This window comes from Arvicola amphibius, chromosome 7 (genome assembly GCF_903992535.2).
Source record: "Arvicola amphibius chromosome 7, mArvAmp1.2, whole genome shotgun sequence".
In the NCBI taxonomy this organism is placed as follows: domain Eukaryota; kingdom Metazoa; phylum Chordata; class Mammalia; order Rodentia; family Cricetidae; genus Arvicola; species Arvicola amphibius.
This window is the reverse complement of record NC_052053.1, coordinates 92024101-92041078: the sequence shown is the minus strand read 5'-3', so window position 1 is coordinate 92041078 and position 16978 is coordinate 92024101. Positions and strand designations below refer to the sequence as shown.

Here is a 16978-nt window from a genome sequence, read left to right as displayed (position 1 = left end):
GGTGGTGGATCACACCTGTAATCCCAGCACTAGGGAGGCAGAGGCAGACAGATCTCTGAGTTTGAGGCCAGCTGGGTCTACGAAGAGTTAGGGACAGCTAGGACTATTACACAGAGAAACCCTGTCTTGAAACAAACAAACAAATAAATAAATAATAACCACAAGATGGAAAAAAGGATTCATTATCACAAAACCAAGACCTGAAGTGGGTAAAGACTGACCAGAGTCACAAGGAGATCATCTGGGAGCCAGGGCATGTCTCTCTAGTAATACCTAAACTAAAGACCCACAATGAGCAGCTCTTGAAGAAAGGCAAGCTTTGTCAGGTCCAACCCTATGGTCAGAGAACAGACTGTCCTGCTGGTGGTTGCATTTCTGGGGCCCACTACATAGGCAGGATGGCCAAACGAGGCCCAAGAATAAATGGACCAGTTTCCCCTAAAACAAGTGAAAATACCAGAGAACACAGTGGTCAGTGGAGCTGATGCTCCCCAGAGGAGCAATAGACATTAGAATCGAGAGGCACCATCTGCTCCCTGCCCACCTGTTTCTTCAAAGCTGACACCGAAGTGGGCTCATTCTCTCATTAAGTTGGGAGAGGGAAGCAATGGAGGAAGATTCCAGAAAAATAGCCTTGCTTCAGCATCCCACGTGAACCTTAAAGAGACGCCAAGTCTCTTCCAGTCTTCCTAACACAGTGAGGTTCACCCTTAAACCCTGGAAGAAGACAGTGGGAATGGGTGGGGCTCATGCTCAGAGTCTTGATTTCCTGGGGCTTTGAGGTCAGAAGGAAGAGGTGGTATATGCAGAACAACCTTGGGTTTGGCAGAGAACGGGATCCAGCCCGGTGGTGGTGGTGGGAGGCAGAGACCGGACCAGGCCAGCCTAGTCTACAGAGCAAGTTCCAGGACAGGGTCCAATGCTACAGAGAACCCTCTGTTTCAGGGAGAGAGAGAGAGAGAGAGAGAGAGAGAGAGAGAGAGAGAGAGAACAGGATATCTAGGTTAACCTGGGGCTTGAACTTGAGTGTTCAATCTGAGTTCAGCTGACCTTAGTATAAAATGGAATGTTATGTCTTCCTCTTGGGCAGGCCTGAAGTTGGCAACTCTGTGTGCTTCTTTCTACCTGGCACCTGGTTTTCACTCTTTCAGTTCCGTCTTTGCATTGAGAGAATCAGCCAGGCAAAGAGGATGACTAGGAGAGAGCAGAGAACCCCCTAAGCTCAAGAGAATAAGAAAGAGTCCCCTGCATTTCTCCCTCCATCTCTTTCTTCCTTACCCTTCCAGATGGACGGTCCCTGTTGGTTTTGCAATCCATTGTCTTAAATCTTCCAGAAGTTTCCAATTAGCAAATGGGGAGGAGGTGTGATGGTTGGCCCAGAGATGAAAGGTTAAGAAAAGGCTTCACAATTCAAGCCTATCTGACATTTATAGTCAGAAACCTAGAAACATTGCTAAGGTATGATTGAAAACCACGGGACAAATGTCGTCATCCGAGAATTAATGACGACCACGCCCCCCCCTCCCTTTCCCCCCCCCCCCCCCGGTACTTTCTCTCCCTTTGTCCACTTCATCATCATTCCTTTTGGTAGAGTTTTTTCTTTGTTTTTGTTTACTGTCTACTAACACTGTTTTCAAATAAGAATCCAGCTCAGACGCTGTCACTGTGTGATCCTAGGCAAGTTTTTTTTTTTTTTTTTTACTTCTCTTTGCATTGAGGTCCTCACATTAGTAAGCTGGATCGTGCACTGGCCTGAGTTCTGAACTCAAGTCTCATAGATGGGCTGTAGATGTTCCTAAGCCCCTTTATAAAAACAGTCACTTGGGCATGATGATTCACACCTTTAATAGCAGCACTCAGGAGGCAGACACAGGCTGATCCCTATGAGTTTCAGGCCAGCCTGGTCTACTTAGCAAATTCCAAGCCAGCTGGAATAAAAACTAAAAAGGGGGTAAGGCTATAAGGCTATGGCTCTGGGGAAGAGCACAGACCTAGCACGGGTGGAGGCCTAGGGTTCAATCCCTAGTGCTGTCGAATGGACAAACTGTTTCCCTAGGCCTTAAGGGTCATTCTCATGTCCTGCTTCCTGTGCTTGATAAGATTTAGGAGGAAACGAAAGTCAATTTCAAGAAATCTGGGCCTGAAGTACAGTCCTATAGCCCCAGCACCCAGAGGCAGTGTCCAGAGGAGGAGGATCAAAAGTTCAAAGCCAGCCTTGGCTACAGAGTGAGTTCCAGGTTAGCCTGGACTACCTGAGATGCTCTCAAATAGTCAAAGAGTGAATCTCAGTACTTTTTTTTATTGTCAGACCCTGGATGCTTGGGAGAATGTACCTGAAATCTCTGGAATATTAATATTAAGGATTAAAAATTGCGAACTCTGTTGCAGACAGATCATCCATGGTATTGTCTCCAGTGACCAACATGTCCCCAACAATCTGTTCTTCCAAAGCTGTTAAATTCTCACTGTCCCTGCCCTCTCCCCTCACAGCCACGTCACCTAAAGAATCATTATGACTGTGTTAGATGCACAGGTAAAGGCATATAAACAGTAAAATATAGACTATAAAATGTTGGCCATTCCCTACGGTTTTGGGAGCAAAGTGGGGACGGGAAACTGGAGTAGGGATTCCCAAGTAACATGGGAATAAAAGGAGTTTAGAGTCGGCTAAACACTTGGCTGTGAGTCTCTGAAATACATCATAATCCTCGGGGCCGGAGAAGGAAAACCGTCCTACGCGTCCCGTGTGGACCACTTTGGGGAAGGGAGGATCTGAGAACCAAACCAAGACTGGTGGAGGCAACCACACTAGCTGCTAAACAAGTCCAGCAAAGAGAAGTCTTATCACTCCTCCCCCCCCCCCGCCCCCAACAGACAGAGCCCCATTTAACCAGCGGCCCTTGGCTATGGTAAACTTAAATGAACTGCACCGGCTATTTTATGATTCACTTCCAGCCTGAGCTCTGCCCTAACCTCTGAGCGTTTCCTCTGGTTTACTTCTCTCCACCGTCTTGTCAAGTCAGGCTTCCTAAGTGAAACCAACCCAGCCTCCTTTGCTGGATGCCTCATTACTACAGCCTGCTGCTTCTCCTAATAATAGCACCCGGCAACAAGAGGGGGAGCAAACGACACCGTTCTTAGCTCTTAATGACAGGCCCTCTTGCCCATATGTACTAGGAATCAAGGGCCTCATAATCCTAAAAGTTCCTGATCATAATCCCAAAGCAATGAAGAGACAGTGGCAGGCAAGCAGGAGCCCGCCTGTGCACAGGTAGGTAACAGGGCCGACACCATTCACGGCATCCACCCCGGGACAGGCAATCCTCACATCTGAGTCCACAAGTGGGCCTTTCCCCCCTGAGGCTCACCCAGCTCAAAAGCTGTAGCGCATTTGGTGTGGGGGTTGGGAGTACCTTGGAGAAATCTTCCAGGCAAAACCTGCTCAGGTTTTATTAATGAGTCTGTAAGAAAAGCAGCCCAGACCTTTAAGTGATTGGCCGCTGGATGGGTTTTAGAATTAACTCTTCCTACAGTCTACTACACATTATCACCCCCCTCCCAGTTAATTACCCCTGAGGATGAAAATAGGTTTCATGAGTCATAAGCACCAATACAACACTTGGCAACAGATGAAAACCAAGGACACATTTGCAGGAAGCTGACAGGAATGAGCATCTATTTATATGTAGGGAGATTCTTAGAGGTGAGCCAGACACCTCCCATCTAGCATCCTTGCAAGCCCCATGGATCCCCATTCCCAAACCCACACACCACACCCACACCGGCACACAGGGTTCTAGTGTCCACTCCAATATGGGGGCAAAGCTGCAACAGAAACCCAAAGGGCATTATTAATAGCAAGTCCCAACACCAACCAAACCTCCATACTGGTGTTTAGGATTACCTGGTGATTTGAATTCCCACCTCCCTGCCCTTCTGCTCCTCGTGACACCCGTCAGGTAGGGCTGATCATTCCCTCCAACGTGGGCAGGGCAGGCAGTCCTATCTGGTCAGTTCACTAGGACCAGGAATGGGGAGTGGCTAGGAATTAATTTCAGTTCGGGTCACCACGGTTGTGTTTTGCTTCCTTTCTCCTGTTCTTGTCCTCTGTCATGGCCAGGAAAGGACAAGGTTCAAACCAGGACTATTTATTTGCCTTGCTCTAACTGGATGAAAGGCTAGTCTGGTGTCTGCTGGGGGGTGGGGGGTGGGGCGCTCTGAGCCCCAGAGGGTGCAGTTCTCTCCTTCTCCACCCACCAGAACTTCACAAATGCCCACAACAAAGCCAATTAATACTGGAGTATCTTTGCCAGTAAAATGGATTCCATTTGGTGCCTGAGTAACCTTTGCTTTCTTTTTCCTTCCACCCCCATCTCCCTGTCTGCTCTGATCAGCGGTGTCCTGACTTAAGAAGCACTCATTAAAGGGTAGGACATAATGAATGAGGTGGGAACTGCTTTGCAATCAACATGCTTTTGCCTCCCAGACGCTCACAACCTTCCCTGCCCCCACGCCCAGCAAGACACTTTTTAATTTGAAAGGAAGGGTTTATTTTAGCTTATAGTTCCAGAGGGCTAGAGTCCATCATGGCGGATTCAGAAATGGGAACAGTCAGGGAATGCACACACTACCGGTAGGAGTAGCAGGAAGCCAGCTGATCACGTCTTCATTTACACACGGAAGCAAAGCCCAGCTAGACACCTTTTGTTTTAAGTGTGCAATGACAGTAGATTTTACCCTGTGTGTGGAGGCAAAGCACCTTAATAGGGTTCATTCTATATTTCTCTCTGATCCCACTTGTTTGTTAAGTAACAGCTGCGCTGAGTATCAATGTATCCTCATAGCCCCAGGGAAAGCCCAGAAAGCGCTTCTGACAATGCTTTTTGCAGCTGGGTCCCATGTGGGGGTGGGGTGGGGGTAAAGATGCTGAAAGAGTAAACAGAAATTGCTTAGTCAGCAACTGCAGATTACAGGGGAGGTAAAATGTAAACAGTCTGGTACCCAGGGGGTGGGGCAGCCAGCTCCAAGAGCCTTCAAAGGAACCAGGATTCCTGGTTCCAGGTGGGAAGTAACAGTTGTCCTCTTAGTTGGGAGTGGTGTGTGTGGCCTCTCAGCCCTAGAAAGACAACTTGCTGACTCAGGGCAGAATTAATTATCAATTGAATTTATTACAAGTTACTAAGCTCCAAGGCACATTACAGTGTTCTGTTAACTACAGAAATGTATAAAGGACAAACAGAGCAAGTTCTCCATGTCTAGCTTTTCGCTCTACGGTTCAAAAGCATCCGTGCATCAATAAAGCCAAAACAAAACGACACTTGAAGATCCAACACATTCAGGTCAGGAGAAACAAACCGAAACATTTCCCCCTCACAAACTTGCAACAAAAAACACCCATCCCCTCCCAACACCCCCCTTACTATTTTGCAAACAGAACAGGAAAACAAAACAGAACAGAACAAAATTAAGTGAAGACTTCCAACACTTGGGGCTGTTTAGAGAGAAGCTTTCACCATTTTATAGAATCAATTTTTTTTCTTTTTTCTTTTTCTTTTTTTTTTTTTTAGGCAGCAACACTGGCCTTGGCAAAACAAAAACAACAACAAAAAATTTTTTTCTTTTGTGTGTTTTTCCTTTCAGAGTGCATAACATTTACAAAAATACACACCAGCAGCAGTTGTTGCTAAGGGCTATTAATGCTGTACCTACGCAAACATTCTGCCACCAAATAAATGCTAACAAATATGATGCAAATGACCCAATCAATATTATACTGCTTAACACAACCAGCTTATCCTTCAAATGAAGAAGTTACATACCTGTTTCAAAATATAGAAACATACGACGAAAATAATGTCTATACATAAGACTAACTTTTTGCAGTTATTCACAATTCTACATCTTGGTGGGAAGGGAAATGGAAGCAGGTGGGGGAAGGGCCCTCCAGATTGAAGAGGAGGTGGTCTAGGGCAAAAGGGGTCGCTGCCCTGCGGTTCAAGGGTCTCTCTCTTTTTTCACTTTAACATCCCCAGCTAAGATAGTTGCGATTTCGCCCTGCATGAAGGCCCAAGGTACATTAGACCCGACTAGGGGGCATTTCTCTCCACTGGGGCAATACACCTCACCTGTAGCCCCCTGGGCTTTGATACTCTCTCTAGAACAAGGGAAACAAAATTTGTGGCTAGGGACAGATGGGCACTGAACGAAATGAGTGTCCTCCAAACGTTCATGGCAAATGGTACAGCAGAGGGGTCCGCTGTTGGCCATTGGGGAATCCGGAATGTTTTGGGGGTGCACTTGGTCCATGCCTGGGTGGGCGCTAGGCGGCGGGGGCGCCACCTGTAAATTCAGGTCCCCATTGCGTGATGCCAGGCGACGCTGCCCTGGCACGGAGGCGGGTGACACCGGGCTGCTGCTGTTTCGCCTAGCGGATGCAGTGGTAGAGTGCACAGAACTGCCGTCCTTGGGCGAATGCGCTGTGCCCAGAGTGTCTGCCACTGACATGAGCGCGGCCATGGGGGACGGACCGTTCTGGGGGGCTGACTCTGGAGGGGTGGTCCGATTGGAATGAGGTCCCAGAGGTGGAGGGGGTGGGGGTGGTCCCCCTGCTGCGTGCCCTGGCGCCGCAAAGCCCCCCGCGGACATAGTGAGCTTCAGCGCCTCGCTCTGGTTTGCCATCCACTGCTGCCTCTGCTGCTCCTCGCCAAGCTTCAGTGCACCTTCAGCTGAGTCCGGAGGCTCCGGGGATGCCTTCCTTTTGCGCAGGCTGGAGGCTGCACCCCGACCCGTGGGCGCCGCTGGTGGCAAGGCTCCAGTTCCTGGAGGTGCACTGGGGGCGCGGCTGAGACTCACCAGCGCAGTGGGTAACATGGGACAACTGGCATCTAGATAGGGCTGGGGCAGCATGTCCGCGCCGGGCACGCCCTCCTTGAAGAAGCGCACAGCCTCGGGCAGCAGGTCCCCAAGTAGGCGCCAGTCGCCTGAACCATGCTTCTTCTCGTACTCCAGGTATTTGAAGCCAGAGGACAGACCACGGCCAAAGTCTTTCATGCAATCCTGGTACATCTGTTTGGCCACCCCGGACGCGCTGGAGTACACGTTGCCAGAGCCCGTGGGATACTCAATGAACAGCTTCAGCTCGTAGTCCATGCCGGGCTTGGAAACAGCATCGAAGGCAAAGACGCGACCCAGCAACGAGTGGTCCTTCTTGAAGCGCACCTCGTAGGGCGTGCAGCCAGCCAGCGTGAGCAGTGTGTCGCGGACCATCTTGGGCTTGTTGGCCCACTCCTCCGCACGGTTGCGCAGGCTCTCGCTCAGCTCGGCCAAGGCCTCAGCGTTGCGCTGCTTCTCCTTCAGCTCACGTTCCTGGTCCGTACTCGACACCGAACCAGGCCTCTTGCCACCAGCACCCACGCCCACCTCTGCCACTGTCGAAGAGGTCGAAGACGGCGTGGAGGATACAGTGGCCGACACGCCCGGGGCAGCCCCGAGACAGGCGGGCCCCCCGGGAGCACCGGGAGGCGCTGGAGTGGGGGGCCCTCGGCTGCCCCCCAAGCCGTGGGGCGGAGGCAGCACCGCGGCGCTGGCCGGGCCATTAAGCAGCGTCTGCGGCAATAGGTTTGGGGGCACCGTGAGCTGGGGTCCCCCGCCACCTCCCGGGTTGGGCAGACCGGTCACCAGCCCACTATGTGCCCCACGCCGAGAAGCCACCGATGTTGCCGAGGATGAGTTGGGGCTCTGGCGGTTCAGCTCCGGGGGGCCCTCCTCTGGTGTGGGCTTAGGGAAGCCATTAGGACCTCCCAGGCCGTTGGGCAGCCGGGCGGCGTGGCTGCTGCTCCCCAGACTCACCGGGGGCGGCGGATACTCAAAACGGCTACGTTGTTCCACCGCGGCGGCGGCAGCGGCAGCTGCCGCTGCGCTCAGGCCGTAGCGTTCCAGGCCAGACGGGGCGGCCAACACCGCAGGCTTGGTGGAACCATCGACGTGGTTGAGCTGCTGCTGCTGCTGCTGCTGCTGTTGTTGCTGCTGCTGCTGCTGTTGTTGCTGTTGTTGCGCGGCGGCAGCTGCTGCCGCTGCTTCCTTGGCGGACAAGGCCACTGTCTTGACCCCGACGGGCGGCGGCGGCCCGGGGGAGCGGCCGTCTTGGAAGCAGCCGTGGGCCCGCTTCAGTTGGCGGGCGGTCTCGATCACGAATTCTATGCGGTCGGCGCCTTCGTAATTGACGCAACCACGGCAGACAGGTTCGGAGAAGTCCCAGATCATGGCCCAGGGCATGCGAGGCAGGTCGCACAGGTAGCAAGACTGTCTTCGGGACGAGGACACCTGCGCCGCCGACATGATGCCAGCCTCGGGGAAGGTAGGCCCCCTCCCGGGCTGTCTCTGTGGCGCCTTCTCCACTGGGAGGACTGAGTGGCTGGGGAAGGAGTCCGGCTGCGGGGGAGGGGGAGAGAAAGTTCTGCCCCAGGGGCTGGAGGGAGAGCGCTGGTTCTGCGCCTCTCTGCGGGGGCTCCACCGTCCGGGTGGCCGATGGGTTCTGCACGCTTCTCGCTCCCACCTCCTACTGCGGCTGTCTGGTCCGGAGAAGAGCACCGGGAGCCTTCTTCCTGGTGCGGCGGATCAGGGCTGGAAGCTCCGGGCCTGGGGGGAGGGGGCTAGGGTGTCCGGGGCCGGCCGCCAGTGGCCTCTTGGCCCCCTCCCCGGAGTGATTGAAGCGTGGAAGAGTGAAGGGGGGGTCCCCTACGATCTGAGTCCTCTCTACGCCAGGCGCCCCGGGGAGAGGGTTAGAGGGTTGTGCCACCCGGTGCCCAGGTCCAATCTTGCTGAAGCCGCTGATTCCCTGGGAAGGCCGGGTGAGGAGGTGGCTGCCAAGAGGAGAGTTTCCCCTCCGCAGCGTCGGCCGTTGCGCTGGCGGCGCCTGGGTTTGCACGCCGGAGGGAGCAGCCGCGGCCACCGGCCACCGTTTCCAAGACACACGAGAGCAGAGGAGAAGAGCGCACGCACGCAGGCTCCCACCGCCCCCCCTGGCTTGGCCAGCTCTCCGGCCACAGAGGCTGGCGGCGCTCACGTTGGCTGCAGGGCGCTTGCTCGGCGCCTCCACCCGGGTCGCATCCCTTCCCGCTCGCGCTCGCCTGGAATGTGGGGTTGTGATTGTTACTCTACGTTCCGGAGGCGCGTCTCAGCGCTCCTGCTCCGGCTGCGGCTCGCGCTGTCCCCGGCTTGGCCGCGCGGGATGCCGCCCGGGCGGAGCGCTGACGTCACCGCCATGCTCTGCACCAGTCCCCCACCCCCCTTTACACTTCCTCTGTCTGTGGAGCCCACTTGTTGCTCGCAAAAGGCGCATGCGCGGCAGGATGCCCAGATTCCTCCCTGTCGGCCCCTCCTCCGCGCCTCCGCCCTCCCTCCCCCCCTCGGTCGTGTGTGTGTGTGTGTGTGTGTGTGTGTGTGTGTGTGTGTACACACCACAGCTGAGCCCTGGGCTGGTGTATGTGTGTGTAACAGACGATGACCTTTCCTTTTCCTGCCTGGCTTTCCCAAGTAAAAAAACGTTTAAGGGCCACGAGTGTTGTTTCCGATTCCCATTCCCCACCCCACCAAACCCCAGGCAGTAAAATTAAATGCCCTGTTTGATGAGTTTCACTTTAAATTTCATATAAGGTATTACCTATTTCATCTGCGGTAAGCTCCCTTCCCCCATTAATGTTCCATTCCTTGCCACCAAACACCTGCAAGAATTAGCCCTTCTCCAATCTTCCAGAAATTACCTTTTAGATTTGTTTTTGCGACTGGGCCTGGGAATCAATCGGAGTTGCAAGGATGGCGCTAAATGAGCTGCCCCTCCCCTTGGCCGAACTCCATAAAATTTTTTGACTATGTACTATTCTGAGGTCTTTAAGGAAAAGAGTCAACGGACTGCATACAGCCGTAGTTGAGGACGGGGAATGGGGAGTGAAGAATTTGCCAAACAGGTGAGTGGTTTCTCTGGGTTTCATGAAAGGGGGCAGCTTTTAATAATACTGATCGCTAGAGTGGGGGCGGTAGCTCAGCGAGGGTGCGTTTGTTTAGGATGACCGAGGCTCCGAACTCAATCCTTAGACACATAAATAAAGCATAGACAGTTTTGAAAGTTCCTTCTGCGTGCTGTGATTTAATTCCACACTGCCCCAGTACGCTCTGGGAGGTCATGACTTCCTCTACCTTGCAAGATCACTGCTCATCATTATGGCTCATTGTAGAAACAGATAGGGTTGGTCTTAGCTCTGGCTGGAGCATTTCAGCCTGTTCTATTTATTAGGTTTGCTTTTTTATTATGTAAATTAAGATAATCCCTATGGAAGGCTGGTGGAGGGGGAGGCGATTTTGATAGGGCTGGATTCTGCCTACAGGGTTGGAATTTCCTCACTATTACTACTGGCTTTGTAACCTTGACTCTATTTATATAACCTGTTTTTTTTTTCTTTTGCAAAATAGAATTATCTCCCCCAGCTTGATGGGGTGTTGAAGATTTCAGTTTGTTTCTTGTCACCGTGACAAGCAACTCTCAGTGGCACTGGGACAGGTACTGGGCAAGTGGTTTCTTTTCATCAACTTTAGTATTATTTTCATTATAATGTAGCGACAGAGCACGAAGCGGTATTTACGTTACTAAACCCTTAGTGCTTTCCACAAAGTGTATTCTGTTCCATTTTACAGACCAGGAAAATAAAGAGATTGAAATAACTTGTCTATAGCTGCCGCTGCAGCTGGCCTGGTGTCTAAATGCGGTAAATTTTATTTGAAGGTGGTGCACACAAGCTAAGGCTCCCAGGGATGGTTATAGGGTGCTCACATTTTCCATTAGCACCCCACTGTTTCTTACATACCACTTGTACAGAAAGTGCTGTGCAAATGCACCTTCATCATGAGACCCTAGCATCCCCCTCCAGACTGTACTACTGAATTCTTCCTCGTAGAGAAGCTGTGGCGCTGTCCCCGCTGCAAAGCGAAGCACAAATGCACCATACAGTGTGGAGAGCACATGCGTGCATTCCCAGAAAACTGCCAGGGTTGGATACTAGTACCGATAATGACATTGAAACTGTCACCGGCTTCCCTGGGAAAGTATTCTAGTGCATAAAGCATTCTGATCATTATTTATGATCACGGTTACAGTCAGCTGAAGCAACAAGAAATACTTTTATTTTGACATTTGATCTCCCGAAGCTAGTCAGCATTTCCCAGCATGCTTAGTTCTGGGTTTCAAATGCAAAAGGAAAGTAGAGCTTGTAAGGATAGGAGAAAGGGAGGAAGAAGAGCCCATAGGGAGCCTCTCTTTCATCTCAGAGCAACCCAGTTTCTGGTTTTGCAAAAAAAAAAAAAAAAAAAACAAAAAAAAAAAAAAAAAAAAAAAAAAAAAAAAAGCGAGCTCACTGTGTGCTGCAGGCCAATAATAAACTTTACCTGATTGGCTGGCTTGGAGCAGAGTCTTGTACACAGAGCCTCTCAGGGAGTGCTTCCTCACCCTTGGACTGGTCACAGCTCCCCTTGAATGAGTCAAAACACAGAGCCCAATAATCCCTACCAGCCTGAGACAATGAACTTTGGCTTGACTGAATGACTCATTTGTTTACATTATTTATTTTCCTCTTTATTAAATCAAAAGTACGCTGGGTGGTGGTAGCACACGCTTTTAATCCCAGCGCTAAGGAGGGTTCGAGGCCAGTTTGGTCTACAAAGTGAGTTCCAAGACAGTCAGGGCTGTTACACAGAGCAACTCTGTCTGGGGGGGGGGGGGAATTTAGAAATAGCAGTTTAGCCACAACCTTCCAGCCAGGCAGGTAGAAAAAACAAGTTGAGTTCCATATCACAATGTTACATTCAGTATACCATCTCCTTGTATGTCTTCACTTTAAAGACTTAGATACACGCACACACACACACGTGCGCGTGCAAATAAATACATAGCGAGCTGGACATCAGTATTCATTTAAACAGAATTCCATTACAGTCCACAGTCTCACAATCCTTTTATTTAAAAATCACAACTCTAGAGCTCAATAAAAATCAATAATAAAAAAAAAACTGAAAAAAAAATCACAACTCTCTATACCCCCTGAAAAAGAATCATCTTCGTTCTTGGTAATAAGGTGATACATTGCTTCTTAACTGCTGTCTCAGATGGCCCTGTTTGGGGATGCATCAGTGATTGGGGAGGTGAGAGCTCCAATGTTTGGAGATCCTCCGTCCCTCTGCTCCTGCAGCAGTACTGTGATCTCTTGGGAAGAACTGATCCAGGGAGGTGAGAAATGGGGGAGAAGAGATACAGAACTCTGGTGCTATGTACAGGGGTGCATTAGGGGTGCACTAGCTGCAGAGCACAAGGTACAAAATGCTAACCCTAACTCCACAAAGCAAAGTCCCATCTTAATAGCTGTCTTTCTCCTCAGCTAGCCGAGATAGCATCTTCAGAGAACACAGTTCTAAACTAGAGCAAAAGGTCGGCTTTCCACTTGGCCTTCCATGAGCAACACTGCCCAGTGTTAGGGTTGTGAAGGTTGCCAGAATCTTAGGCGACTCCTGCCCGCCCTCAACAGCCCCCACAGTTTGGAATCGAAATGGAACGCGGCGGGGAGGGGGAGGGGAAGGGGTGCTCTTAGCCTGCCGGCTCTCCAGGCCGTGGCTGAACCTCGCGTCACCCCGCTGCAACGCGCGCCGCCAAGCGCTCCACAGAGAGAAAAGCCTTTTTTGGTAACACACAGTAAGCAGGGCCCTGTTCTTTGGCCTGCGGGAGCCGCTTAAGAGTAGATGAAAACAAACGTGTGGGTTGGGCCCTCCTTTGGCCTTGTGGAGGCCTGGAATCGCCTAGCACCAGGAACCCCAGGAGTGCGGCGGGTTACTGAGCCTTGCAGACCCGAGCAAAGGGGCTGTGGGGGCTGGAGGCTGCTGGGTGATTTACACATTTATTCCCCGGTCGGATCTGTGGCGGAAGTATTTGCCTTTCCCTAAAGGGCTAATCCTGGTATTTAAAAAAAAAAATATTGAGTTAGGCCAGGGCATAGGGTTACACAAGAGCCACTAGAGCATGAAATCCCAGGAACAACGTGATTCGCCGAGAAGCCCTGGGGAGCTGAACCTACACCGCCCGCCAAGACCTGCCCAGCCGCGGGCGCATGGGCAAGGCGGGTGCTCTGAGCGAAACTGGGTAGAAGGCAAGGGAAGGGCGGGCATAGTGGTTGGTGTTGGCACAGTGGCGGAAAGAACGATCCGGTCTCTGGCTGTTTTCTTCCTGGAGGGGCGGAGACCAGGGAGGAGAAGAAAGGCGCAGGAGTTGGGGGTAGTCGTGTCTAGTTCCTGCCTCCCGGCATTCTCTTCTTGCCAGCGTGCCAGGGCATGGGGGAGCCCAGTACTGCCCTCAGCAATAGCTGGTGTGTATTTTGTATTTTACTCCTCCTCCTCCAGCCCCCACAAAAAAAAAAAAAAAAACCTGGAATGAGCTGTCCAGGGAAACGGATCTAGAGGGAAGGGGTGGAAGAGCCAGACCAGACAAGGGTGCTATTCATTGATTCAGTTCGTACAAATATCCAAGCCCACAACGTCGTCGTCGAGGTGGCCGGTGGCTGTGAAGACCACAGGTGTACCATCTCCAACCCTCCACTCCATTTGCGAGTCTGGGCCTCAATGGGAGGTTCCCTCCAGTCTACAATAATCAGGGGATTTCCACTTTACTGCTCGGGCCGCCAGAAGGTGTGGTCACAGAGCAGGAAGCTCCTCCCAGGTCCTGGCCATTCTTGGATCCAGGTTGGTACAGGGCAGCCATCACTTCTTGCTTTGAATGGGTCCTTGGGCCAGGACTTCAAATATTTTGACTTGCCTGTGCTGAGTAGTTCAACCTGTAACTCAGGAAGGAGAGAGAGAGAGAGAGAGAGAGAGAGAGAGAGAGAGAGAGAGAGAGAGAGAGAGAGAGAGAGAGAGAGAGAGAGAGAGAGAGAGAGGCGGGTACTGGGTACATATTTATATTATGCTGTTCACCTTGGACTTGGCTGACCTTGAGCAAATCATTTGCACATCAGGTTCTGAGTAAAACTGAAATAATTACTCAACTTCCTTTGCCTGCTTCATTGGTCTGTGTGGATGACATCACATTATAATATGTTTAATAAAACGTAAAAGATTATTAACAATAACTGACATTTGTCAAGGGCTCCAAAATGCATTTCCAGACATTATGTCACCAAGCCTCACACAAGCCTGTGAGGTAGGTGTTACTTTCATCAGCCTTTTGTGCAGGTGAGGAAAGCTGGGCCAGAGGTGGACCAGAGTTAGCAAAAAAAAAATCCTTCGTGTGCCATAAAACTGGCATTCACTTTCACCTTTAGGGGTTCTAGATGCTTCTAAGGAACCGAAACAAGAAGGTAAAACCCTCTGCCCACAGGAACTTATGGGTTAATGCCACAACTGTCTCAGTAGCTGCACGGTTGGCTCGAAATCCACAGCGGATGTTTGGGAGCTAAAAATCAATCACTATTGAGCTTTGACCAAAACTGACAAAACTGAGTAGCCACTGCTTCCTGGCAATCCCCAAACACCTTTCTTTTTACCTCTTTGGTTTTTTTTTTTTTTTTTTTTTTTTTTTTTTTTGTGCCCTGGCCCCAGGCAAAGGTGACAGAGGAAAATCTGAAGTGCTCATCCTCGCTGAAAGGATGGAGAAGCTGCCCTCAGGACATTTGCAAGATGTACACGTCTGGGACTAAAGAATACGGCTGAGTGGTGAAGTGGTGCCTAGCACAAGCAAGGCCCTGAGTTGGAGCCCCAGCACTAAAGGAGAAAAGGCTGAAGAGTCCAATGAATGCTGTAGGGGAAGGAGCAAAACAAGGAGCATGGATTTTTGTTGTGGAAAAGGCCTCCTCCTAGAACTGGAAGTTATATCCCCTTTGTTCTTACCTATGTGTGCTGAAACTTGGCTATTCGCCCCCTGCCCTTCGCTCAGTTATTTAATAATTTACCTAGAGAGCACTCACCTGCCCCTAGCTGAGGATAGAACCTAGGGCCTGGTGCATGCCAAACAGCGCTCTATCTTCTAAGCCCCTTTGCTGTTTTTATACTAGGTCCTGAGAAGTTGTCCAGCCTAGCCTTGAACTCATCCTGTAGACCAGACAGGTTTTGAACTTGTAGTCCTTCTGCCTCAACTTCCACAATGGCTGTGGACTGATAAGGCCCTGTTCTTGGCACTTTCTGTCTCAGTGCTGGGAATGGGAAGATGAAGTAAGCCAGAATGGATCCGGCCCGGAATCGAGAAGCTTCCATTTTCTCCTAGGTGTCCTAGTGTCCTGATGCAGTCAGCCCCCCGAAGCCATCAGAGGCAGCAGTGCTTGTTCAAGGCTCCCTGCAGCAGCATAACCGACTCCGAGGCCATCTGTTTCTTCTCTTGAGCTTTGGTTTCTCACCCGTCAGATGTCCATCTTAAATCATGTTCTTCCTCCAGAACCTCCCTCTGCGATCCTGTCTGTAAGGCCGGAGCCTGGAGCCTTGTAAAAGAGGCCAGCCCTGACCCAGATCGCTTGCAGACTGAACCCTTCCAGGGGAAAGGGGAAAGCTAGACCTGATGCTACACTCTGTCTTTTCCTTGGAAAGTGTCCTCTGGGTGACCAGCTTAGCGACTCTGGGTTGGAGCAACAGACAAACAAAGCAACGACTGTGGCTCAATCAAGGAGCCCGAGCAAGACAATAGCACAGTAGGGTCCTTCCTTCTAGGCTCTCCTAAAGAGACAAGGATTTCCCCTCCCCAATTCCTGGCGTGTGTGTGTGTGTGTGTGTGTGTGTGTGTGTGTGTGTGTGTGTGTGTGTCTGTGTGTGGGGGGGGGGATGACCATGAGGACTCAAAGCTGTTAAGGATTTATTTGGTGCGTTTACTTTTTTTGTTGTTGTTTTGACCAATTTGGAAAGAAAGAGGCAATGACCTCTTCTTTAGAAAGCAAAACTAGGCAGGAAGTGTGCAGGACCTAAGTGGCGGGGACTTGAGGGTGTAATTACAAGTTTTTATTCAGTATTTTCATGTAATTAAATCCAAAGGGAAGCGAGCCTGGCCCTGGCTTCTTGGATGCAGGGCAGACCAGAGCTGCCTGTAGGCTGAAGCTGGAAGGCAAGCAGCAAAGAGGCGGACCTCTCACCTTTCTTCTTATTTTTACATTCGTTTTCCAAAAGGTAGCCTATCATTCATCTTTTATTCGATGCCATTGCGCTCTCCTTGGTGACATTTCCCAGCCCTGCCTGCGCAGCCTTCTAGGCACTGATTTGCCTTTCCGCCCACTCTCTACCCCTTCCCACTTTTACATATTGCCGATTTCTGCCTGGTTGCTCACACAATATCCCCGCTGCAACATCCACAGCCTGCTTTCTTGCCTCCGGAGTTTCGATCCCAGCAAATAGTCCTTCCTTTTGTTTTGCCCAAAGTTTGTTTTTCCCCGTTATGCTTTATAATAAGCGCTACAGCGGCCGCCCCAAACTCGGCTTTCTCTAAAACACTGCCTCGGTTTCCCTTTCTCGCAAGCAGGTTCGGCGCACACTCGCTAGGGGATGGGGTTGTGTAGCTTTGCAGATGGTCCGAAACGGTGGGGAGCACGGGTTTCACTCTCCTCCCCCTCCTTTGAGCCTTCGGTGGCCCGGTGACGTGCCCTGGGCTTTAGGGACTGGCAGCAAGAAAGGATCCACTGTCTACTCACATTCTTAAGGGCAGGAAACCTGACCCACCCCTAAACCACTGGTCCGGGAGGAGGGGCACTTGCATTTCTCCAGGAAGGCGGGCCTCGCGGTGGTCCCCCCCTCCACTCACTCCTACCCCCACTCCCATGCCCGCAGATTACCTCCCGCAGCCCCCTTCACCTACTCTTCCCAAGAACAGATTGTTTATCAGAACGGGCAGCCAAGAAGCCTACTCCTGTTTCTGGCCTCTGCCAAAGATTAATCACACTTGGGAACCTCACAAAACTTGACTGTCGGGGCGGGG

The 16978-nt window shown here is 51.2% G+C and overlaps 1 protein-coding gene across 1 annotated transcript; it reads right to left on the bottom strand.

Annotated features, from left to right (window-relative positions):
- Window positions 1-5148: 5148 nt before the first annotated feature.
- Irf2bpl (interferon regulatory factor 2 binding protein like) lies at window positions 5149-9289 on the bottom strand. The gene has a single exon (XM_038337755.1). The coding sequence runs from the start codon at window positions 8335-8337 to the stop codon at window positions 5995-5997; it is 2343 nt and encodes a 780-aa protein (XP_038193683.1). The 5' UTR covers window positions 8338-9289; the 3' UTR covers window positions 5149-5994.
- Window positions 9290-16978: the final 7689 nt, after the last annotated feature.

What these genes read in the sequence shown, in the direction of transcription:
- Irf2bpl (XM_038337755.1), bottom strand. Translation starts at nt 8,337, where the DNA reads ATGTCGGCGGCGCAGGTGTCCTCGTCCCGAAGACAGTCTTGCTACCTG.